The 19,883-nt window shown below is 38.5% G+C and overlaps 1 protein-coding gene across 5 annotated transcripts in view; it reads right to left on the reverse strand.

The window, feature by feature from the left end:
* Nucleotides 1-392: 392 nt before the first annotated feature.
* The window catches only part of SPATA7 (spermatogenesis associated 7), a 38,351-nt gene continuing 18,860 nt past the window's right edge, over nucleotides 393-19,883 (reverse strand). For all 5 annotated transcript variants that reach the window (XM_048308003.1, XM_048308007.1, XM_048308008.1 and 2 more), the window contains exons 5-12: nucleotides 16,671-16,804; nucleotides 9,329-9,795; nucleotides 8,188-8,254; nucleotides 7,669-7,739; nucleotides 6,703-6,756; nucleotides 4,875-4,952; nucleotides 3,458-3,515; nucleotides 393-3,100 (exon numbers count right to left, since the gene is read on the reverse strand). In XM_048308003.1, the coding sequence (XP_048163960.1) occupies nucleotides 2,474-3,100; nucleotides 3,458-3,515; nucleotides 4,875-4,952; nucleotides 6,703-6,756; nucleotides 7,669-7,739; nucleotides 8,188-8,254; nucleotides 9,329-9,795; nucleotides 16,671-16,804 (1,556 nt within the window). In that variant the 3' untranslated portion in view covers nucleotides 393-2,473. The remainder of the gene's footprint in view (nucleotides 3,101-3,457; nucleotides 3,516-4,874; nucleotides 4,953-6,702; nucleotides 6,757-7,668; nucleotides 7,740-8,187; nucleotides 8,255-9,328; nucleotides 9,796-16,670; nucleotides 16,805-19,883) is intronic.

Below are 19,883 nucleotides of genomic sequence, written 5' to 3' on the forward strand. Positions count from 1 at the left end.
AAGCACCGCCTTAAATGTGAATAGAAGAGAGAAAGTCTTAAGCCCAGGGCACCCTGAATTTGCTTTTGGATCTGCAGATAAACTGATCTTATACAGATAACATTTATCTAGAATGTTTTTTCCCCACTATCTGATAGGAGTGGCTGTACAATGAGAGAAATCAGTTCTGTGGACTAGACTGACTGCTCCAGTTGCTGGATACTGGGGTGTGTGATTCTCTGGTTCTTTACCACACATTTCACTGTGGATCCAATAAATGTTCACACTTACGGTTTAGGCAGACAGGTACTTTCTTTGTGAAAGGTCTGTTTTAATGAATTTACTTCCTCTTTTAAGTTGCATCTACCCAGAAAAAAATGTCACTGATGTTGAGACAGTTCATCAACAGGAAATATGGTCAAGGAGCTATTTTTATTTATTTTTGTGTTACTCGTATAACAGGAAATGAGTATGTCATTACTTGTGCCTTTCTGTGAGGTTCACTGCTGTGGTATTTTCTTACAGTATTTTTTCATTTACAGAATTTGAATGTGGAATTCTTATTAATCTTTGATCAGACTCATGTTGACAAGAAGCCAAAGTTTGCTGAGTGACGTTTGCTGATGTACAAGTCACAAGTGTAAAGACAGGTAGGGAAAAAAACCCCTAAATTCCCATTATTGACCAAGAATGGAGAAATTGGAGGGCCCCAAGAGTGGGTGAAGTCCTGTCTGAGGAGCAAAAAGGCTTTATACTTGGATACATCTAACCGTGCTCTTCAGCTTTCTAACCAGTCCCTCTGTGTCAGAATTCTTCATAAAGTACAAACAACAGTTTCCTAGGGCATCCCCTTCTGTTCAACTCTCTGAGGTAAGGAATAGAAGAGGGAGTTTCCTTGGGGATGGGAGAAGACCTGTGATCACTTGTGATTGAGGACAAACCCTCTGCACTGTACTGACTCAGCCCTGTGGCCAGATCTTTTCAACAAGACAGGCTCTGATGGGGGGATGCAAAAGTCCTCACATTATCTCACCTGCTTTGCAGTGAGACAGAGCACTCATGCTGCAGGCCAGATGTACAAGGCAGCCAGCTGAGTGTGGCAGATGAAAGGCTGGTGCCCATCTGCCCAGCCACATGTACATGCCTAACATGAACTCCGGTGCTGTCATTGTCAACAAGTGCTATTTATTATTGTGGAAAAGGCACCCAGGAAGGTGCCTTTTCCTTTCTTTGAGAATTATGTTCTGCACTGCAGTGCTGTGATTGTGCCAGATATGTTGTTTTTCTCTGACTGGCTTCCTCTAGATGTTTTTTGACATTTCTTTTGTCCAAAAGTTTATGCTTCACAAGTGAAGCAGTGGTCTGTATCTGTAGGAGCTACTTGAAGCTGCAATGGGTCACCTGGCCGACAGAGTCACAGTCTTTGGTCAATGCTCACGAGGCACAGGGGAGGTGGGTGGTGGCAGCTGTTATGTATGAACTGGTACAACTTGGGCTTGTCCTTGGAGGAAGAAGGTTAAAAACTGATCCTAGGAGATATTAGGGGACAGGCTTTATCCAGTTCCTAAGACTTCTCCTAGTTCCTCACCTACAGCAGAACGGTATGACTTGCCAGTCTTTCCTCAGAACCTGCTGAGCTCATTCTGCAGTAACTGGAATGTCAGGCAATAGCTGTACTCCGATTAAACAATGAAATTGGGGTTGATTTTGTGCAATGCATGTCCTACTTCAGTTTAAACTTTAACCAGAAAATACATCACCTCTTTTCCATTTGCTGTACAAGGTGCCTGATGTGTCTTCTACTAGATAGTCCTAGCCATCAAACAGTGAGCAACTCAATCCTTTTCCAAAACCAAAGCCTGATGCAGAATGCTATGCTGTGGTTGTCATCAGTACAAGAAATTGAACTTAGTGGTCTCACTCAGTTAAGAACTGAAAATAAAGTACTGCAGTCATTAATCAATGTAGAACTCTTAAATGTTAGTTTTGTTCTTGTGAAATAATTTGATTTTTCATTTGTGGGCTTCTGTGAGTGGCAACACAGTGGAACTGTTTGTCCGTTCCGGAAGAGGACATTTTTTGATGTTAAATTGATGTTAAGTTGTTTAATTCTTGCAGACTACAAAATCTCAGATCTTTATAGCAGGACCACAACTGCACTATCAATTAATTTAAAACAATAAATATTGCATAATTTATTATGACATCTTTTAAAAATATAAAACTAATTTTAATATTCTCAAGTTTGTTTCAAGTTATACAATTATAGGCAAAATATACAAAATTCTTCTGATAACTGACCCATTATCCTTTAAGGTCTAATTTACACAGAGATTAATTAATGCCCAATTAATAGTATCCTGCTAGAGAGATCTTAGCAGTATTTAAACAGAAATAATTGAAAATAAACCGAACCATTTACTACTAGTTGACAAATGGCAGTTCACCACAGAAGGAGCTCTATCCCTGTGTAACAGGTAAGTTTTGGTTACTATTATGAATAGTTACGTGAAATGTGAAGGGTGTCTGCAAAGTTTTCTTTCAGTTCATCAAGTTCCTTATTGACTTCCAAATCACTGTCACAAGCAATCAAGTTTGAAGCTGCCTCACATGTGGGTAAAGTGTCTGGGTGTTCTTCAAATTCCACACCACAGAAATCAGACTCTGTCCCAGCATCCATCATTTCTGTGGTATCTTCTGAAAAGTCCTCCCTGCTCTGTGTCTCCCTTGACCTTTCGCTGAATGACAGTGATTCACATTTGTTTGGTTCCTGTAATGACAAGTTGATGCTCTCAAGGAATTCTTCACTTTTTGTAGCTTTCCTCAGCCTGTGACCTTTACTGGTAAACTCGAGCTCTTCTATCGTATCAGACTCCTGCAGATCCAGTGACTCTGAGGCTTCCCGGCTTGCCTGGATCAGCTCTGTCTCGCTGTCCAGGCCTGCATGGATCAGCTCTGTGTCACTGTCCCGGTCTTCATGGATCAGCTCTGTGTCACTGTCCCGGCCTTCATGGCTTAGCTCTGTGTCACTGTCCCGGTCTTCATGGATTAGCTCTGTGTCACTGTCCTGGCTGCAACCGAGGTCTGATTTCAGCACATCCAACATCTGGCGCATTTTGCCCTAAGGGGTGAAGGAAGAAAGGGGTGACACTTCTCCAGCCCCATGGCACCCGAGCATTGCTCAGACTCAGGGCTTGACTGACAGAAGGAAAAGGACGCTGCTTGCAATCAAGTGACTAAATTAAACACTGAGTATCACCAAACTGAATTGACTGTTGTCCATTTGCTGTCACTGTACCGGTGACTCCTGATCTGCCACAATCCATGAGACTGCAAATCTCATTTATGGAGAGAGAGGCTCCCCACTAAGTATTCTGGTTACCTTTACCCTCAAATATTCAGTGCATTTGCCCTGCTCTTTGGAAACATCACCTAAATCATATGCAGAGAGAGAGACGATTATAAGGGCAGCACACACCTCATCCAAGCGGTTCTTATTTTCTTCTATATAGCACTCAAACAGTTGATCCAGAACCCTACAAATAAAAAACCAAATTATTTCACAGGAGAAAACCCAACTTTTACCAGAGCTACATAAAGCAATGACTGTAGTTTTTAATTTTAATTTCTTAGCTGAATGGCACCTCTAAGACTGTTTCAGCTACACTGTAACAAAGAGGGCTACCTGTAGTCAGCAACCCACTGGACACGTGCTCAGCAGGCAGACCTGGCTTTGGGCAGCACATGGCAACCATGGGGTGACTTGTAGCACAACTATGTGTGTGTTTGTTCTGTTGGGCCTATATGCTGGGAGAAATCAACAATGCAGAGGTGATTCTACTGGCATGCTGAAGTATGCAAAATCTCTTGGATGCACCATAGTGGCTGCTATACACAAGAATAAAGAGAAGGAATAAAATCCAGCTTCAGTAAAAAAAAAATCCAGGGAAAAGTCCTCAGTCCTAAGAGCTCTCTTCCATTGCTTAGGCAGAATGAGAAAAAAAATTCTGCAGAGAATATGTGACAACTGAAGTACACAGTCACTGGAACAGTGAAAAGTCAAGTGAATTTAACCTATCTTACATGAAAAATTATTAAAAAAAAGTGCAAGAAGGGTTCTAATGGAAGACAACATTACTGTAAAAAAGAGCCAGAAGGAGACCGCTCTCAAAATTTTTAAAGTTTTTTTTACTTGGTGTACTTAGTATTCTCATTGACAGCCTTGACATAAGAAGAAAAAAATAAGAGGGCACAGAATTGGAAAAACAGCTAGAAATATTATCAACACAAGCAAGATCAGAATATTAAGAAATTAGACTGTCTTGAATGGGAAATTACAAAAATGGGTAAAGAGTCTGTATATATATAGAAATACTGCAAGTTTTTTTGCATAAATTGAGAGTTCTTTATTAGAAAGAACCAGTATGGTGTTGAAAAAAAGAAACCTGATTTAGCAGCTGGTGAACCTTTATCTGAAAGAGGATGTAATCCTGGCAACCTATGCTGAAGACTGAATTCATACTGGAAGAAGGACAGAAAGGAGATGAAGGACCTGTTGTGTGAAAGATTAGTAACTCGGTTTATTTAGCAAAACAGATGTGGCAGAGTAAAATGAGTTCTTCTTTAGCATTATTCCATCTAGAGTTCCAGGTCAGTTTCTAACAGAAGCTTTTATCTCATGGTACACAGCAGCAGATCAAAGTAAATGACCCACAGGTATGTCCTAGTTCCCCTTTCTTCCATAAAGCAAAAAAGAGGAGGAAACAAAACAAAAGCAAGGGCTAACTGTGTATACGTGTATATAAAGAAATTATTACTAATCACTGCTTCCCTTTCTTATGGAGTCCAGGGGTTTCTGACATAGCACTATAAAATTGAAAACAACTGTAACCTACCTGTTAGAAAATAACCCAAGTCGAAGAATTTCATTTGTTACATCTTCAATGAAAGTTAAATATAAAAGCTCCTCTTCTCTGCAGGGAGAATAGAAACCTCAATGTTAAATGCTTTACCATAGGAACATATATGACACACTGTAGTAGGTCTAATCACCTTCATGGGAACAGCCATTAAGATTTTATAGTTCTTGTATCAGTGGTTATTTTTCATAACGGGTAAGTCTAGCAGGACAAACTAAGACTTTCATTCAATCTAGATAATAATAAAAGACGGCAAAATATGAGACTGTTATAAAGGTGGTCATGGTACTTTGTCTTTATGCTAACTTTCTGTTGTGGTATAAATTAGCACAGAGATCCCAAATGAATCTTGGAGCATGTTCAGAACCTGCTTTGCACTCAAAGGAGAAAGGGGAGTTAACTGGGAAGAAAGTGTACAATTGCAGTTTGATGCTCTGGGTAGAGGCTTCCAAAGGAGCTTCTAGAGAATCTGACTGCAGCTGAAAATTGCTAGTCCTAAATGGAAGCTGAGAAGAGTTTAACTGCTTATTTGGCAGCATCCACTCATTTCAACACATCTATCTCCTTGATGTACAAAATCTTGTTAGTGTGAGACGTCACTTTCACCTCTTATCTCTACTTTAATACCTCTAAAAGAGTTGTTGATGCTAAATACTCTAAATCGGACACTCTCCAAAAGTCTGGAGTTCTCCTTGAAAGACAACAATAGAGAAAACCCCAAAATATTTCAGTCCTGTTTTTCTTTCATAGTGATGCCTTTTCCTGGTCTTAAAATCAAGAGTCAAACACGGTTAGAAGGGGAAAAGGAATTTTACCTTGGTATTTATTTTAAGGATCCTTTGGTGCACATGTCCAGGTCATGCGCATTGAAATGCACCCCGCCGAAATGCCCACCCCAAAAGATCGGGTATAACATTATAGGTTTTACTAATTAGCATATCTATCAAAGATTCCCCAATGAGAGGCTCAAGTGAGCCCCCCTCCCCAAGGAGCCTTCCCCTGGATAGTTCTATCTTAGTCTATAGAATGTGTTCTGGAGGGGACCTTGGGGTCTGGGGCACACTGATCCCTAACTACAAAGCTTCTAAAATGTTTCGTCTCTCAGCTTGACAAACAAGTCCAAGAATGTAGGCAAAAAGCACAGAGAATACAGAAGTTGTAAAAAAGGTATAACAGGGGTATAAAAGGCAAAAAAATCTTCATGGCATCAATAGCATCTTTTTAAGTCTTCCAAAGCATCCATTCAAATTCTATTGAGTCATTCTCCAGTCTTAATAAACAGAAAATAAAAAATGGAATACAACTTGCATGACTTTCATTACATGAAATTTGTTACCGTGCGTAAAGATTGTAATTTTGGTTTCTTCTATAGTCAAGGAAGTTATCTACAGCTGGTATTTGAGACCTCTATTATAAGCCCTAAGCTGGGGAAAGACAAGCCTGTCCTAAAGCACAAAGAATTGAATGACTTTCCCAAGGCCACTTGATGAAGCGTTAGTAATGTTTCTGATTATAACTCAAAACTCTTCTAATTATCATCAAATTTCAGTGCAGAAATGTGGTAAGAATGCCCTTCAGTTTGGTGTTTCATTTGCCAATATTTGATTCAGAGATTACAGACCTAAAAAGAAATGGAAACAAACTATAGGCACTGTACAATCTTCTGAAGTTATAATGAATTTTCTTCATTTTTAGATTCACATAAAACTTTTTAAGTATTGTATGTTTCACGTTCATCAGTTTTGAGGAAAGCTTTCTAATTTGATGTTGTAAATGAGTAGAAAAATGGTTTAAGCATACTTACTCGGCCTCAGCAGTCCTCCTTGGTGAACACTTCTGAGGATGCCGTGATGTCTCTCTAATCAGAAAATCAGAGGGCAAGAAAAAGAACAACATTCTAAACCCCTTTTATACTACCTGGCATGTAATTTTCTTCTGGAGCCACAGTGTGCCATTATACCATTCCTTTTGCGAAAAAGGCCATCATAACACCCCTGAACCCTGCTCCAGCAGCAAAATCCCCTGCTTGCACTGAAACCTGAAAGACTATGGTTCAAGAACATTACACCACCTCACTTGACACAGTGCTCAGAAGACCTTGGTGCTACTTAGGTGCTATTCAATCTCTGCTATCCATTAGAGTGCTTTTTCAACTCGGAGTACGTTTTTCTCCTCAGATAAAAATGCCTTTGTATGAAAAGGCCAGAGAGCAAATCAGCGATTCATGCATGACACTTAGGTCAGCAATGAGGAGAATCAGCTCGGAGCCTGTGGGTTCTGGCCTGATTTCCAACACTGCTCTTGTATTGTAGCAATCTCAGTATTAAGTTTTCAGAAAAAGATGTGGGAAATACTCCTGGTTTACAATTCTCACATACCACAGATTCGAAAGGCTGGATGCCTGGAGACACTAAGGGGAAGTACTGATTGGAATACCAATGCACTGTTTAGTTAGAGTACTATATAGTCTGTGAGCCCCGATGTACAGAACTAACAACGGTAATAATGCATCATCGCTCTCATTTCTGACAAAAATACTGATATATTTCAGAGCTCTCTTTTCTTAATTGGCTTCCCAGTGGAACTTATCACAAGCAAATAATGAATTTTGAAGTTGGGAAAGGCCATTGATGTGAAAAACCCAACCTAAGATAAGTCCTGTGAGAAGAGACTTAAAAAGAGAAATGGCAGGGAAGACTTATGGCCTAAGGACCAGCTGTATAGAAAGAATGGGCATTTCAAATATTTCCTCCTGCTGTAAATCAGTCACCTTAGGACGGAGTATTGACAACCATCTATTCCTCTCTCAGGCTCATCCAGAGTATATCTTTTAGCTTCAGCCTACAATACATAGATAAAAATCTTTATTATCAGTGCAAATACACATAAAATTTTTCCATTAAAATTAATCTATTAACTCTCTGTGATTAAGCCCTAGAAATTTTATGTCTTTTCTGAGAACTCTGGGTAAACAGACAAAAGGGACACCTTCTTCTGCTGAAAAGTCATGTACCAGTTATCTGTGGCCTCAGAAGATATTTGATAGTGCACTTACAGAAACAAAACAAAAAAAAATTAAAGAGATCTCTTTATGTACCTCAGAATTTTTTATTTATTGTTTTCACTCGTGTTCTGAAACTCTCTCCTCTTTGGAATAAATTCATGTCATGGCAATAGAGAAAAGAAAACCTAAATCAGCTGTTCACTGCTGTGGCAGTGATGAAATGTATTACCCCACCATGATGGCAATGGGTGTGGGAAGAGTACCCACTGATAGATATATTATTACCTTTGATGGGATCTTCTGGTGTTCACACATAACTTTTCTCACATACACTTTGTCTGCAGATGGAAAGCTACAAAATTTAGAGAAGTATTAGTTTTCCAAGTAGACTACTTTCAATATATGCAGGATGAGAAAACCAGTTCCACTGTGGAAATTTCTCATCGGTCTGAACAGAACATAGTACCGAACAGTTCAGAAAATTTCTGCCAGAGTTAGGTTCATATAATATCACTAAGTTATAGTTTGTTTTGAAGGATGACCCTAGTCATATACAGGTGATCCAAATTAATTACTTAGCTGCATATTAACAGGGGATAACTAAATTATCCAAAATAATTGTTCAGAATTAAGAACAGAGATGATCCTAAAATTAAAAGTGCACCAGGAAAACAGATGACCCACAGCCAGAAAGTCAACAGTTGCAATACAGAGCCAAAGCTATCATAATTCTAGTCTTAGGAAATTCCCAATTTGTCCTATGAAAAAACAGGAGTTGGACATGCAGGCATGGAGGACACAAAAGGGAAAGATTTCTCTTTACAAGGTAGTATCACTAAAAACAAAACTAAATCAGAATTGTTCAATTTGCTGAGAAGTTCTATGCAAGAGAAGGACCCTAATTTTGTTTAAAATATTTTATACGGGGTATATCTGAAGGTATTTAAATTCAAGTGATAAAAAACCAAGGAAAAGCTGCATTTAAGAGTTAAAAACGGATCTTTGCATGATGTATTCATTAACAAACTGGAAAGTATCAGACTCCAGGGGCAACACTGGGGAACTACTTGCATGCTCTTACTGGTTAATTCTTTAAGAGATGGAACTATACACCAGAGATAGCATACGGAAGACAGAGGGAATGATTATCACCAGCAGATGTGAGATTCCACAGTTTGAATTTAGCGGCACTTCAATCTGTATAGAGTAAACTAGTTGTTCCAGAAAGAGGACAGTAAAATACTCCAGTGAAAAAAAGGAAAATCACATTCTGTTCTAGCTTTTGCTAAGGCCTATCTAGAATAACTTCAGAATAATTACTCTGGTTTTATACAACTGTAATGAGAGCAAAACATGTTGCTTTTATGAAGATACTGTTAGGATAACTAAATTCCAGAGTTACAAAATAAAGTTTCAATCTCTGTACCTGATCATATCAGTCTGTGTTTGAGCTTCCACACGCTGCTTGCGGCGATTTTTCTTCTTCCTTCGAGCAGGAGTGTAATACCTGTACTCTGTCAGGAGAGATTTAGCATTTGATATTAAGGTGCGTGGAGTAAAAGGTTTTCGGCTCTTGGTAAAGTATTCAGAGTGCCTCTCTAGAAGATCCCCGCTGCTCACTTTGGGGTTGTTTCCTTGACACCTCTGGGAACAACCAATGCTCACAAAATTATCAATGGAGTGACTGCATGAAAGTCCAGAGTGTTTACTTGGTGGCCTTGACGTACAGACACATGAGTGAGATGCCCTGGATGTATTCCGAGAACACTTTCTGGCATGTTTAACCGGACTGGAGCGAACCGAGCCATGCTGGCCAAAAGGAGACGGTGCTCTTGATAGGTACTGTGCTTGCCCAGCACAGGGAAAGAGATTGTCTTCTACTTCCAAGAAACTCTAGAAAAAAATAAAACAAATTTGATTGCTTTGCAAATTACCTACTTTGCTCATGATGGTACTCCCAGCTACTACTGTTACCAACTTGGAGGTATTTTCTATGTAAAAACTTTCAATTTTTATAAGGTCAAACTGGTTTCACAGCAGCCTCAGTGCTAACAGATTTTAAAATCTAGTCACAGGAAATAAGAGAGTAATAAGCAAATGGTTTGCTTCGGTAGCAAAACATTGGTACTCTGTTACAGAATTTTGATGGCTACATCAAACCAAGAGTTTAATCAATACATTTTTAGAAGTCAAGGAATCATTGCACTGAGGCAAATTATTTTACCTGGATATGCTCTGTTCATACCACCTGGGCAAGCGAAGGATTAGCCATAATTATCCCATGCTTAAAAATTCAACATTATTCCTGAATTGTATTATGACACTGTGGCAAAGGCATGTAAGACAAAAACACAACTAAATCTAAGTGACATCTTAAGGTGGGGTTTTTGGTTGGTTTGGCCATTTGTTTGTTTGTTTTGTTAAATTCGAAAGAACAATTAAATAGAAATTTTATTTCCGTCATAGAGAGAGCCTTGAAAAATTTGCAATTTCAAAGCATTAATACCTGGACAGGGTATGCACACTAGTAAATGTGCTTTACAATGTGTTTTAAACACCTTACAAAAACAGTTGTTTTATGTGCTTTTCCTACCTAGGATACAGCCACCTACCAAATATTCTGTCAGTCAGTGAAAATTATGTATGACATTTTACCATCTCCAAGGGCAGGAATAATGCAGAACTGGAAGATTAAACCAAAAGCCTATCAGCAAACAAAATTTTGTATAAACCAACTTATTTCATCCACACATATAACTGTGAAATTCAAGTTCTCTTACACACAACTGCATGATGGAGAAGACACGACTCCCATTGTGTGTACTCAAACTATCTAGCACCACAACACTCAGAGACAATGCTTACAGTGCAACAGTGAGGGAGACAAGCTGAGGATAGTGTTATTCTGGAAAGTCTCACTGCTGTACCACACAATCAGCAGGGCAAAATAACAGCTAAAATATAACAAGTGAGAAAACCTAATTCAAAACCAACAGCTAACTTTCTAAAATTATTATCATACTTTCCTAACACTGGGGCAGTTCATATAGGTCCACATCATCAGCAACAAAGTGCTGTAGGATTTAAGAAAATGTATACAAGTAGAGGTGTTTCCTAAGAAGAAAATTCAATTTCTAAGGCTATCTTCAGTTTTTAACAAACTCGAAGTTTAGTTCAGATAGGCTAACACAGAAATTAACTTGTTCATGTACCTCCACCACCTGAACAAAGAACAGGAAGATAAGGAGACACCAGTACAGACCACAAGCTCTGCAGTGACAAAAGGAAGAAAAGGAAGGTGACTTCCATATGTGTTTCATTCATCTCTATTATGCTTCTATCACACAAGTAAAAATGTGAGCAGAAGCATTACATTACTGAAGTTACTGAAGGAACATCTGCCCTATGGGAAGCCTGAGAAAGAGTGGATCCAGTATAGTATGACTTCATACATATGCTGTGACATGCATTTATTTATAACATACAACCATAATGCCAGTTGAGAAGATTCACAGATTCACCAAGTAGCTTATCCTGATCTCACAATTAATCTATGTGCAAACTACTTTGAGAGACTAACTCTGAAACACAGATCCAGTGCATTTCCAATGGTGCTTCATTGCCTGAGCACAATATAAACCTGGAGAAAATCCTCAAGAATATCTCACTTTCTGAAAATAATCAGCTGATTAAGATATGGATTGAAGGCTGGATGTGTGATTTTCCCCACCACGAAGTGACAATGGACTGAATGCCAACAGAAGTCACAAAAACAACTGTAAAATAAAGTGCCTGTGGGGATTTTGCAAGATAACCAATATTTGTCCTGAGACTTCTGAGATTTCCTACTGGGGGGTGTAAAGAGAGAAAAAAAAAAACAATGACCAAAATCGGAAATCTTTATACATTTATTGAAAATTCATGACATTGTAACCTACTAATAGATAGTATACCTTGTAAATATACACAGATTTTCTATTATACCACTCAACCCTAATAAAGGTGTTTTTAAAAATTCTGAGCAATAGACTCTTAGCGTATAAATGCTGCGTTTTCTCGTAACACTGCTACTGTTATTGCTTAGAATCGATACAATTTCTTTTTTTTCCTTTCAAACACAGTATTTTAAATTAAAGCTCAATTATGATGAATATACATTTTGTAGTATGCAGTAAATGCTATTTAGAGGAATATTAAAAACGCAGCTATTTTACCATGAAAATTAAGTCACAGATCACACTGCTGTCATACCATGTATTTCCTTCAACAACAATTTTCTCTCACATCAGTAAGACCTATCTACACTATTCTGGTACCCCAAAATAACCAGAGTTGCTGGTGCCTAATACAAAGAGGTATTTTTCAGTTAGCTGAGGCAAAATAAGCTCTTCTTGATGGTATCTCACATGAGTCAACTTTATTTTACTACTACAGCATAATTAACTGCTGAACTGATAACATGCAGTCACAAAGCCAAACAAATGCCTGTGTTAGCAAGCAGTATAATGAGGCTTACCAGTGTGATTGTTTGCATATAAAGTAGTTGCAGTGGTAGCTCAGCACTACAGAAAACTGATAAGACTAGAAAGTTTCAGAATCCACCTATACAGATGTTTTGAAAAGCTAATTCCATACCCTTCAGTCTATATTATAAGCAGCTTAATTCTTGTAAACACTTTACTCTCAGTGACTAAATCAGTTCATTGAACTGCAATATAAATCAGATTGTAGAAGCATTTGTGAGCATATCATGACTGGTTCCCTGCATTATGCAAAATAATTAAGAAAAGATATGAAGTTACATTAGCCAATTATTTATCTACACTTCATGAAAGTGACATGTTCTGCTCCTCAGAAGCAGTTGAGTTGATCCTAAAACAAGACAAAGGCACAAGGTTGATATGGCAATATCCTAAGTTCAAGCACTCTTTATATATGAGGAAGCTTAGGGCAGTTCTTCTCTTCTCCTTCTCAAATATTTCGTAAGTAGAACAGACCAAGTAGCTCTCTGGTGACTAGAGAGAACTGCAACCCTAAGCTGCATCTGTGTCAGCTGTGAGATGTACTCATTCAAGTGCTGAGAAAAGAATGTCTTTCAAAGCCCTTATCCTGAGGCAAAACTTTACTACTCAAACAGGAAAGAATTACAGCCACCAAGTAGATGAAGAAACAGTATCATGAACAAGGAACTATGTTGGACACTTCAAAAAGATTTTAAGGAGTGTCAGAGAATGCAGTTTGTCTGCAATTTGTCACTTGTGAACTTCCAGAAAATTATCTGTACACCTGCATTGCAAGGAAACTGTAAGCAAGTATGCTCACATTCTTCTCTAGTCTGTTATCTGTAAAATCATCAGATGTTTAAGTAGGAAACACACAAAAAACCAGACAAAAACATGCCTACAAATATACAACAGCACACATTAAAATAGATTTAAAATGTATTTATTTCTATTCTTCAAATAAAATTTTAAAAATTCCATGGTAGTATCTCAATTTTAGATATTACAACTATCAAGAACTATAATGTAATTTGAAGTAAAAAATCTGGACTTGTATCTTGCTTACCAATATATGTTCCTATTCTGTTGATTCAACCAAGTATAATCTGTTTTGAAAGATAAAAATCTACTTAATGATAGATTTCAGCAACCCCCTTAAAAAGTTTCATAAAGTATGTATTTATGCTTCAATTTTATTAGTCACAAAACTGGGGTAAACTGAATAGTACTTTGCAGCAAGCTTGTAGAAAGAGGACCTCTGAATTTTCATGGACTCTGTGGAAAAGAAAATTCAGTAAAAACACATCAAAGCATACTGCTGTCATCTGACGGGCAAAAGTAGTAACACAGAGAAAGAATCCAGATTTCTCTGTAAGCTACTTTCTACGAGAAGTTTAGTTTCCCAGCTCGAAAGCCACGAAAGTATCAGCTGCCCTATAAAAACCAAACTTTGAAAAGAAAGGTTGCTAAATACCTTTTCACATAAAAGGTCCAAGGCAGCTCTCACTGGGGTCACTGAAGTTACAGTAAGATTAATTTAATCTTGAAATTAACTTGTTCTTGTATGAAAAGGTCTTCCAGTAGAATAGTTCATCTACCATCAGAAAATGAGATCAAAGAGATGCTTTATGAACTGCACTGTCAGGATACAGGAGCTGCCATTTTGCAATAAATGCATATGATTCTTTTAACTTGAGACGGCCACTTAAATATTGCTCTAAGTCAGCTGAGCGCCTGCCCTCTCTGTCTGGACAGACCAAAGGTCTTCTATAGGAAGTGACAAGCTGCCATTAGAGAAAATTCATACAAATATGTGAACAAATTGGACCCTCTATGAATATATTAAGTTTCTATACATCACTATTTTTCAAAATTATGTTCCTGTTACACTCTTTCATTTTGTGCATGTGTGTGTGTGGGTATCAATTCTATAATGTGGTAGGTTCCAAGTTTCCTTGAATACTGTGATGTTATTAATAAGGGGTATTACTGAATGTGCATTAATTCAAACTGAAGCAGCCGGGATGGGGTCTGTGGCTCAGACCCAGGAAGCCGTGACAGCTCCAGAGAGAGCGTCCCGCAAGGAACAGTCCCCCAGAGGTCTGCAGCGATCCCTCGGCCGCTGGGGTGCCTTTGCAGGGGGTGCCTGTCTCAGCAGCCTGTCAGCTCTTCAGTGATTCAGCAAGAGTGATTTCAGCTCTTGTGCTGCGAGGCAACCCCCAGGCCGGAGCAGGAGAAGACAGACGAGAGGCCCGTACAGCAGTTCCGCATGGGGCAGCTTTATTAGCCTGCACCCCGCGAAGGGGAGGCCAGGGACGAGCTCTCTGATCCCACAGGGGCAGAGGGCTAGATCTTAGAGGGATACAGGGGTGGGTGTGAGGGGGTAAAAGCCAGTAGGTTACAAAGGATCTGTAGAGGTCTCCAAGAGGATCATGGGTCTGTGTCCTCTCTCGCCGTAACTGAAAGGTGGCTGCCTTTTCCAGAGGGATTCTGCTGGGAAGTTGTGCAATCTCCCTATTTAAGCAGGCCTCCCTCAAGGGTAGAGGCTGGGCATACCCTACATCAAACAACCAGCACAGCAGGTGATTGTCACTATGAAGCCTGAAAGGAAATCATAACATTCCTAATGAAAACAACTTTCTTTGACGCTCAGAATATCCTTCTGCTTTGTTTAGTCACTGACATCTCCCATTATGACAGAACTAATTTAAGCACAATACATGTTCAGACTGGTGGTATTGTAAGAGTATAATAAATCTTTAAATATAAACCATTTGAGTAGGCATTTCAAACAGCCACACGTGTGTTGCACACAAAATTAACAAGAGACTAGAACCAGTTAATGGTGTTTCCCAATCTATATTTCATATGCACAAGCAGATGGCCATAACTTTCATTCTTCAGAAAAAAAAGTATCTCAAAAAACAGGCTGAAAGGGATCTTGAAATGTCAAGGCAACAGCATACTTCAAATTACTAGGAGAAATTTAACCTCCTATGAAGCAGCCTTCCAGACTTTTGGCATGCATTAATTTATTTTAAAAATTCATTAGCAGCCAGAAATGCCTATAATAGGATTACTTGAACATGAGATATGAAATACCAAGTGCTGTTCAAATCAGAGATCTTAGTCATGGCCAGCTCAATTCCGGCAGAATTTCAGAAAATCTTGTTTTGAAAAACGAAGGAAAAAAGCCACAGTCTGTTATAATGCATCCTTCCATTTTAAAGCTGGGAGTTCATGCAGTAGTTAGAGACACATGTTACTTTTTCATTGCAAAATTGTTTTGCAATGAAACAATTCAAGGAACTTTGCCTGCCCCAAGTTTTCAAAAAATAATACGGAAGGACAAAAATGGTATTAATAAAAAATAAAATTTAGATTTTAAATATCACATTTACTCCCTTTTCTTATTCATGCCTGTGCTTTCATCCATAACTAAGAGTCATGTATTGAATTTCAAGGCATTATTTCTCTGCACTGCAATAAGGTCACACTCAGGCTGCCTGCTGCAAAAATCAGTCACAGGGAAAGAAACTGATGGTGTTTGCTGTACTACTTGGAAATGTCCTCCAGCTTTACATATATTTCAACAATGTATGAAACTTAGGCTGTTAGAATCACAGAGTTAAATCATTATTCTGTTTTAAGCTGCAATTGCTCATTTACAGCGATGAACAAGAATGTAATTTATTGGGCTATTTACATATTTATTTATTAGTTAGAAATACACACCACATATCTTGATGAATAGCCAGCCAAACTAAGTGAGCCTATGCATATAAGCAGAATATATATATACAGAATGGTATATTTTGGTCTAAGCACTATTTTTGCTTTCACGAAATGCAACTGAAGGGTGTAGCACACTGTTAGATATGAAATGTATTACCAAATAGAACTTTTCATTAAGGAAAAAATGGAAGATTCCTGATTCTTCTGCTCGGAAGGGTAGAGGTAACAGAGTTCTGCCTTAGGAAGTTGTGCAAAGCTCCGGAGTGACAGGACAGGAATTTCAGCTGAAGTGAAAGCAAGAGAACTCAAGGGTAATTAGAGCTTGTATTTACTGCAAGCACTCTTCATCCAGATACCTGACATCTTTGTCAAAAGGTCAAGACATGCATTCGGTGTTGGGGACATGCCAGAAAGACCCTTGTCTACTTTCTGCTGCTTGAAAGATGCCTCACTGCTTCACAGCAGTGATCAGCTGTTACTATGGGAGGCAAGTATATGATAGTATCTACTAAACAAAATTAAAATACATACCTTTCTAAAAGAGGATGGCAGCAGCCTTCCGCTGTCTCTTGAACAGGATCGGGAGACAGTTTCACAGATACTCATTTTCTCTTCACACCTGGCTATCTTCTTTTTCAGTTTCTCTCTTCTTTGCTGGTCAGCAACTTAGGGAAGAGACAAAATTGGTCAGATCCAAACTGAAATATTCTCTTTTTCCCTGAGTGATTTGAAAACACTGTTGTGGTTTTCAATTGCTCAGTAAAGTCAGACCATTGAGATACATCCTACTTCCAACACACAGCAGTTACAAAATTTATGCCTACTCTTACAAGAGAAATTATTAATAGCTGAAGCTGAGCCTTAACTTTCCTGAAATTTTCTTACCTCATGACAAACACCAGCATACAGGACTTCCTGTACAAGAACACAAGATCAGTATTGCTAACACAGCATTTTGCTCAAAAACTTACAAGCTTTATCAATTTTTTACAGGTAGAATTCTTTTGACTGTACTTTCATCCAGTATTTCAGAGAAAACCCTGTGTTTATTGTTAACAAATTTGATGTGTAAAAAAATCCATGCTAACAGTATGGAGCCTCCCAAATACAGAAATCCAGAGCAAAACAAGCAAGTTTACATCAAGAACACAAAAAAATGAAGGTCAACTCTGAGAGGGCTACTGTCAGATCAGGAGTGGGGGATTTTTATCAGTCCACACTGGCCTGCAGTCCAAGACCTCATCTGCAGTGCAAAAAGATGAGTCAGGTATTTATGTCATGAGATAAAGAAGCCCAAAAGATGGGTAAATTTTCTGTGTATGAGTTTGCCATCAGTCACCTAAATCTTACATAGTACAGTCCAAAGTTTTTGGATACTGTAAACAGCCAGGTTCAACAGATGAAACACAGAATCATTTAGGTTGGAAAAAGCCTTCAAGATCGAGTCCAACCTTTGACCAATCACCACCTCGCCGACTAAACCACAGCACTAAGTGCCACATCGAGTGGCATCTTGAGCACTTCCAGAGATGGTGACTCCACCACCTTCCTGGGCAGGCCATTCCTATGCTTGACAACCCTTTCCATGGAGAAATTCTTCCTGATGTCCAACCTAAATCTCCCCTGGCACAGCTTAAGAGTGTGTCCTCTTGTCCTGTCGCTGGTTGCCTGGCAGAAGAGGCTGACCATCACCTGTCTACAGCCTCCTTTCAGGCAGTTGTAGAGAGTGATAAAGTCCCCCCTGAGCCTCCTTTTCTCCAGGCTAAACAACCCAAGCTCCCTCAGCCACTCCTCACAGGACTTGTGCTTCAGACCCCTCACCAGCCTTATTGCCCTTCTCTGGATCCACTCCAGCGCCTCAATGTCTTCCTTGAAGTGACAGGCCCAGAACTGGACACAGTACCGAAGTTCACAGAGTTGAAAAATCCAAATGAGGCTGATGAAAAACATTAATAATTTCATTTCCAAATGGGGAAAAATAAGCAAGCACACTTTTGAAGTCTGTATACTAAATGAAAATTTTCTCATTCACTTAACACAGATCCAAGTGTATGAATCATCTGTTTCATAGAGACAAAGGTCTTTGAGGATTTCTTCTCTGGTTTCATGATATATTTATATCATACTCTGGTAGACCCCAATCTGCACATGCACTACTATATTTAATGCATGGAAATGTTAAAAACTTCAGGGATTGGTGTGGTTCATTCTTCTACACAGCTGAGACCTACAGCAATCTGAGAACATTTAATCAACCTTTAAAATGCACTCGTCTGTGTACATGTACTCTATATACATGTTAATCTCCACAAAATAAGTAAGTGTATTCATTACTTTAAACATTTTAGTTCCCTTTTAAGATAAAAATTCATCTTTCAGATGCAAAATCTTTGCTCTCATTGCTCAGGAAAATCCCTCTTTATCTTTCTTTCAATTCTTACAACTGATGAGGAAAATACAGAGTAATATCTTTTATGGTTGCTGATTTATCCATCATATGCTATTAGAGTACTTCCAATATGAAACTGCTTATATTATTGGGAAAATATTAGCTGAATTTAACAAATGCTACCTAATACAACTCTGAATTAAAAATACACATTCTAACAGAATGATAGAATATACTGTACTGTTAAATAATTAAACCACGTTTTTCTTTCTATACTGAGTTACTGTGTCTGTTCTAAATTACCATTATTTCTAATTGTGTTTGTCTTAAAAGTTACAGAAAAGCACTCAAAAATTAGCTGCAGGTTAGACGTTTTATATGTTTGAGATAAATAATTATTCCGGGCCAATACAGCGTGTCTGTGTGTGCACATGCATGGAGGCTGTAAAAAGTGACATCTTGCCTACTGCTCAGGTAAAATGGTGATGGCTGATGTGTACTTGTAGCGGGTTGGGTTTGTAACCGGGGGAAAAACCCCAGTAATATACACATCTTACTGCCAAATTATGAATTTTTGGGCTAGATCTGTGGTAAAAGCTAGGAATTGTGAAACCAGCAAAGTAAGAGATAGAGAAATCCTTCTCAAAAAGAGCTAATGTGGATGTAAACAGACAGCTGGAGGTGAGCTTGAGGCAGTCAGCAAGTAACACAGACAAAGGCAGAAACAGGCACGCAGACCTACCTCTCCTTACTTCACATGTCCTTTACCCATGCAAGGACTGGAGAATCCAGTCTTCCCCTTTGACTTCAGCCAGATAGAAAATTTGCCTGGAACTTTTAGGCATTAATTACAATATTACAACTGAGAGGAGCTGAAGAAACTTAAGGCTGTCATACATAACCGCTTGTGTTGCAGTGTGAATATATTAAACACAGAAAGAATGAGACCAGCATTCAAGAGACAGGCAATTTTAGAAGGAGATTTAGCTTTTAATTGAAAACATTGCTCACTGTTTAAGGTATCTTCTGCTTCAAATCTATTACAGATACAGCTTTTTTAGCTTTCAGAGAGGGTCATAAACTAAATTTGAAAAAAGTGCCCTTGGCATACAGTCATAGACTAGTGGGAAGTAAACACAAAATGCATTTGTTAACAAATACTTATAATAGTTTCACTGCAAGTAGCTTTTACTTGAACATTGGCTCCAGGAACATGTCACATACGTAGAGTTAAATATGGAAAAAAAGTACATCATAGTAAGTATCTTGTGACAAATAAATGCAAAAAGAAAACCTCTGGGTTACTTTTCATCCCCTTAAAAGGGGAAAACAAAATGTTTAGGAATAAAATAAGC

Source organism: Corvus hawaiiensis, chromosome 6, assembly GCF_020740725.1.
Source record: "Corvus hawaiiensis isolate bCorHaw1 chromosome 6, bCorHaw1.pri.cur, whole genome shotgun sequence".
NCBI lineage: Eukaryota > Metazoa > Chordata > Aves > Passeriformes > Corvidae > Corvus > Corvus hawaiiensis.